Source organism: Cornus florida, unplaced genomic scaffold (genome assembly GCF_030987335.1).
Source record: "Cornus florida cultivar Cherokee Brave unplaced genomic scaffold, ASM3098733v1 CherokeeBrave_3.0.0_Hap2_Chr03, whole genome shotgun sequence".
Classification (NCBI taxonomy): Eukaryota; Viridiplantae; Streptophyta; class Magnoliopsida; order Cornales; family Cornaceae; genus Cornus; species Cornus florida.
Window position 1 is genome coordinate 41235884 of NW_026775573.1, and position 6305 is coordinate 41242188.

Genomic DNA, 6305 nt, shown 5'->3' on the forward strand with positions numbered 1-6305 from the left:
TCTAAAATTTACAGTAGATGAATCTTTAAAATCCCTTGATGCGAAGTCGTATAAGGTTATAACATCGGAATGACCACAAGTGAGAGGATCGGAAAGAAAAAAAATGAGAAGATGAGAAGAGTGGTGTAACGGGAAAAGAATGGCTGAAAAGAGATAAAGAGAGTAAAAGAGAGTGGATGAGAATAGAAGTTAAACCTTATTTACTTTTATCCTTGTCTGGTTACGGATAAAACTTAGCCATTTTGATGAAAGAGATATTTATTTCTTTGTGTATATATTAATAGAATTTGGGCTTTAGACTCAAAATATTTAGTAGGCCTAATTTAAAAGGGTTAAGAATAAAGGAGAAATTGAAAAAACATAATTACTAGTATTATTATTATTATTATATATATATATAATAATTAATTATTTTATTTTATTACTGTGTTCGTGTCTTATTTTTTTGAAATTTTACGTATCACCGTATCCATATCGTATCGTACCTATATTCCGTGTTCCGTGTCCATGCTTCATAGTTGCAAACCCACTGATCGGTAGTGAAATATTGATATATTTAAAAAATGGTTGAAACATAAATTTATTTTATTGGTTTTAAATTTTAATTTTGAGTTATATAGAGGAGCCTTTGTCATCATACTATTGTTATGAAGCTTGATGGACAACAAGATACGGACTCGCCGAAAAATCTTAAAATATATATATATATATATATGGGTATGGCATGGATATATATATATAATATTTTTTTATTTTATCCATATAATCATTAATAAGTCACTAATTTGGAATTTAGAATTTAGTGGTAAATGTTTGTTATTTTTGTTTTCTTAAATTTTATATTATTTTTCTAATTAACTCATAATATATTTTAAATTGCATCGAATTTTTTTTTTTTAAATTACAAAATCACCTCGTTGTATCTTAAAAATTTTACAAAATCATCCCGTTTTAGCCTAAAACTAAAAGTGTGAAAAACTTCTTAAATTACAAAATCACCCTGTTGTACCCTAAAAGTTTTACAAAATCATCTCGTTTTAGCCTAAAACTAAAAGTGTCAAAAACTTTTTAAATTACAAAATCACCCTGTTGTATCCTAAAAGTTTTACAAAATCATCCCGTTTTAGCCTAAAATTAAAAGTGTGAAAAACGTATCATTGCCGTGTCGCAATCGTATATAATCAAAAAATAAAATATTTACTATTTAGGATATTTCTAACCGCATCTAACACATGTCGGCACCCTAGAACTATTCTCTAGGTGTCCCACATCGTGTTTTTTATAATTATCATATCATTATATTAGTATCATATCGTCTCGTGTTCGCATCCATGTCCATATCCATGCATCTTCTTAATTGGGTAGGGAGTCTAGTAACTACATGCGTCATTGTAAGATCTAAATTCATTAATTTTCATTTTCATAGCACATTATTCTTAATTGAACATAACAAAATCTATTTCTTGCCCGCTTTTCAAAAAAAAAAAACTAGTCATATAAACATATTAACATTTCAAAGTTGTTTAAGTGAAGCATACAATTGAACCAGGATACACACCAAATCCATTATACAATTCAATTAAACATTCCACAAACACGCCTAATCTGCCCTTGCAAGCCAGTCTTAACCCCAATGTGACCCATTCTCACTATTGAATCAACATAATCCACCTCAAATGTTGGTCCAAGTATTGGGCTTAGCATACCAAAGTAAGAGTCTACCACACTCTTGGTTGCCTCATCTTCATAGAGAATTGCATCAGATTGTAGCACAGCAAACCCATCCCTAACGTTGCTCAAAATTTGGTTGTCGAATGTCTGTCCGCTGCCCCGGTCTATCGGTAATCGTACATTGATGTCCCCGTTTTGTGGGCAGTTTGATTTCAGCTCCGGTAGGAAATTAGGGTTTATAGCCGGATCAGAACCCCCGTCGGGAAAGAAGTTGTACAGCCTTTTTGTCATGAAGAAACATGCTGTTGTACCAATCGTATGTGAAGCTGCAATTTTTCCATAAACATGTTATTATTACAATTAGCCTATTGTCGTTCAACAAAGCATGTAACTATGTTTCATTGTGAGTTGAAGATCACGAATTCGAAACAGAAATATCATCTTTGTTTACGAAGGTAAGGTTATATAAATTTGACACTCCCTAAACCCCACAACTATGTTTTATTGTGACCAACGGATCACGAGTTCGAAACAAAAAAAATCTCTATATACGAACTTTGTAGACTCTAGCCCTAATTATTGGTCATAACACAAAGTTTAACATAAAAATGAAAGCTATTTTTGTGGGAATAATGGCATTTTCACTCTTTACGAAGATGAGATTACGTAAATCTGACCCTCTCCGTACCCCCACAATGATAAGAGTAGGGCTAGCCCTAGAATGTGGTCATAACCAATAAAGTTTAACATAAAAATGAAATTAAACAATTTTTTGGGGGGAATTGCAGCCTAATAAAACTATTGTTTCACTCCTAAAAGTAGAGTCCCTTAAAAATATCCAGAAACAGATGCTTAAATTGTGACAGATAGATCCAGCAAATGAGAGTTAATGATTCACATCAAGAAAAGTGTAGTGTGGTTTGAGATATACATTTTTAATTTTTTTTAGATGTTAGAGACAACTGATGGTTCAATATACGTGGTAGGAAAGGAACATTTAACAGAACTGAAATATTATACTCAGAAAGGCTTTTAATTCTTGATATGTTAGGTTAATGTCCACTGTCCACATCTAGTTCTTTTAAATAACGTGATTTGTGGCCCATTAATTGACTAAATGTAAGGTCTATATATATATATATATCATAAAGTTTTAATTCATTTCAATTACCCAAAAAAAAAAAGAGTTCGATTTCATTTCCAACTATGTTTGTATAGGCACCACAACAAAAATGTTCTATATATACATACATATATATGTATGTATTAATTTTGAAATTTCTAGAAGAAAAACAATGAGAAATGTGAAAATGTGACTATGTTTGAGTCATTTCCGACTTTGAATGGATCAGAGTATTTGAATATGTAAAAGTTCTTTCTTTTTTTCTGTTATTTTTATTTAAAATTTGTATAAGTCCAGTTTTCAATTTGATTCAAAAATCCATTTTTTTATTTTGGACCTTCCCAATTGAAAACTAAAAAAGAAAATATGAAAATATTATCATATTTGAATGATTTTCAACTTCAATGCTCGAACTTGCTTATGTTTTAGCTCCAAAGTTCACTTGTTAAATCTCACTTAATTACCCAAAAATAAAAAAAAAAATAAAAACAGAAATATCTTTGATCGGTCCACATTTTCAATGTGAGTGAACAACTTTGGTTGTATAAAAATGCACTCTCATAAATGATGGTTTTTGCTTTTATAGTATCAAAACTAAATCAATAAAGATTTTTATTATTATTTTATCTTATACTTTTTTCATTTTCAAAAAAATATATAAAAAAATAAAAATTAAAAATTAGAAAGTATGTTTTTGTAGGGGGGCAAGTGCTATTAATGACTCGTTCCAATCCCTACTGCATGATAGAGAGAGAAATATCTAGAGAGAGAGAGAAAGGAAGAGGGGTTATCCATTGGAAATATTACTTACCAGTGAGAAGCACGAGGTCTTTGTCAGAGAGTCCCTTCTGCAAAAACTTGGCTTTGAGTTGCTGAACTGAGTCACTTATATCTGGCATGTCTTCGGCCATCGATATATTCGAAACCACACCGTCTCTTCTCCCTGTCGGTACATCATACCCTGGCCCATTTGTCTGTTCATCTCATTTACAAACAACAAAACAAAACCATTAACAACTCAATCATATATATATATATATATATATATATATATATATATACATATGTGTGTGTGTATACTTACATATAAGACACATATACATACAAACAAAAACATATCAGAATACGCAAATTTATTGTGGTTCACTCAAAATTAAAGTTATGTCATAGCGTTGCCACGATTTTAATAGAGAAACAGTTGCAGACAAGTTCAGAACGATAAATAAATAAAAATACAGTGCTATTTAGACTTAAGTGTCTAACCTAGAATGCTAGTTGACAATTTCTTATCTTTTACATCCCCATTCATTGCTTATCCAATACAAAGAAATAGAAATCCCTCTCCAGTATTTTTACTTGCCTTTTTAGGTCTAAAATCATTACCTTGAAAAAAAAATCTATTCAAAGCATATTTATTTTTTACTTTTTGAAAAAAAAAAAAAAAAAATTCGTTATACCCTATAGAATTAGAGCTACATAACTAGAAAAAGAATTCAAAAATATCTAAAAAAAAATTAGTTCAAAACAAGAAATAAACTCTTCACATGCGAAGTCAGGTTAAGTGTACATGTGTGTACATTTGGTTGGAGGAATGGAAAAATAAGTAGAATAAAGAGGAAAATAAATGAATGAAAGAAGAAAATGTCTCTCTTCATTTTTTATTTGATTCAATGAAAATCAAGAATAGTATAAAAAATAGATTGTGATTTTTATTATTATTATTATTATTTTATTTGAAGATGGAAAAACAGGTTTTATATTCTTTTTACCAACATACCCCGTTATATAAAATTATAAAAATTAAATATTCATTCTAAATTTTTTAAAAGGTTAAAAATGAAAATTACTAATTATTCATTCTTTTTCTCTCCCAGCCTCTTCCTCTTTTTCCCTCTCCCCAAAAAACATTTTTATCTCCCTCTCGTCCATTCCTCGTCGCTCCTTCCCTCCAATCAAATATGGCAGTAGAGATGAAAAGAAGGAGAAGAATGAAGTTAGTTGAGGAGAATGATGATGAAAAGGTATGCATGTAATTAGTACCAAGGAAATGGCATCTCTAGCAGCCAAGGCCACGATGTCTGCGCAAGAAACAACACCTGGACACACACCTTCCAGTTGCGACTTGGCTCTCTCGATCACTTCAAAACCACTCACTCCTTGGTGACCAAATGCATGTCTCTCAGCATCAGGCCCGTTGTCTATCAGTATTGACCCATCACATCCCTGCACCCCAAATTAACAGATACTATATATCACATACACAAATACATACATATATATATATACACACACACACACATACACAAATACATACATATATATACCTGAACAAAGCAGTCATGAAAGTGGAGCCTAAGCAAGACAGCAGGAATGTTGGAGTCTGAGAGAGTGGCTTGCCGAACAACACCACCGACAATGGACTCGGCATCTGGACATGTCTCGGAATAGAAACCTACTCTGAGTTGGGCTTGTGAATTCCCAATAATATGAGAACTCAAAATGAGAACAACTAAAAGTGGTGGTACCATTTGTTTAATTACTTAGAAAAAGGAAGACAAAAAAGGAAAGGATATATAATTTCTCAACAATAAGAAGGGGGAGAAGCCGTGAATATTTTTACTTTTTCACACATGTATAGTATATGTGTGTGTGCATATATATATATATATATATTATTGATGGTAGCTCTTTGACTCTGAAGCTGCCAGCTGCAATTAATGGAGAGATGGCAATGTGTCAACTATATCTAAGTTGCATGTGCTTCCCCCATCTATTCCTAATGTATTTATTTATTTATTTTTTATACCTAGAACTCCCTCGGGCAAGGCCCTTTAGACCCACCCCAAGGTAACAAATTGGGAATACTGCAACCAGCCCCATAACTACAGTATTAGGTTAGTTAGGGACTATAATGTAGCGTTGGGGAGTCAAACCTTAAACATGTTAGAACTAAGACCCTTACCTTACCGCTGGACCAAACCCTTGGGGGCCTCTATTCCTAATGTTCCCCCTTGTCTCCATAAAAGAGTCCACCATAATAAAAAATAAAATAAATAAATAATAGTTTATTACTGCCGATTAAAATACATTATAATAATGCGTCCTCAAAATAAATGTATTGCATGGTGTGTTGCATCTCTCAAATAGATTTTTCTATTTCAATCATGGTTCGTTGAACCGGCCACCGGCTACTGATTTTGTTATAGCTTGGTATATTTCTGGGTGTATTCACGGCCGGTTCTTGGATGAACCGCCCATTCTTTGTGTATCGGGCGGAACCCAAACCAGTCCACTTCGAGAACATGGCCAAAGGCCCAGTGGATCGGGTTTAAAAGTGTACAAAAGTCTGGCTGCACAAGAACAATTTTGTAATCTTCTAAATTTTGTACAACTCATTTTCTATAACCTGTGCCGGAAATATGATTCAACAAACAAAGTAGGTACAAGAGAGAGTCAATGTGTGTGTGTGTGTGTGTGTGTGGCGAGAGGTTGAGGGACAAATAGTACCAGT

General features: G+C 32.4%; 1 protein-coding gene across 1 annotated transcript; it reads right to left on the bottom strand.

The window, feature by feature from the left end:
• Positions 1-1473: 1473 nt before the first annotated feature.
• On the bottom strand, positions 1474-5457 carry LOC132300351 (peroxidase 43). Its single transcript, XM_059797382.1, has 4 exons — positions 5119-5457; positions 4835-5017; positions 3606-3768; positions 1474-1997 (listed from the first exon to the last, which is right to left on the bottom strand). Exons 1-4 carry the CDS (start codon positions 5320-5322, stop codon positions 1576-1578), a joined length of 972 nt encoding a protein of 323 aa, XP_059653365.1. The 5' UTR covers positions 5323-5457; the 3' UTR covers positions 1474-1575.
• Between the last annotated feature and the right edge of the window lie 848 nt (positions 5458-6305).

What these genes read in the sequence shown, in the direction of transcription:
- LOC132300351 (XM_059797382.1), bottom strand. Translation starts at nt 5,322, where the DNA reads ATGGTACCACCACTTTTAGTTGTTCTCATTTTGAGTTCTCATATTATT. An exon ending in CTAGAGATGCCATTTCCTTG is followed by an intron (nt 3,769 to 4,834) that starts GTACTAATTACA and finishes TGAGATGAACAG; the next exon opens with ACAAATGGGCCAGGGTATGA. An exon ending in AGACCTCGTGCTTCTCACTG is followed by an intron (nt 1,998 to 3,605) that starts GTAAGTAATATT and finishes GAAAAATTGCAG; the next exon opens with CTTCACATACGATTGGTACA.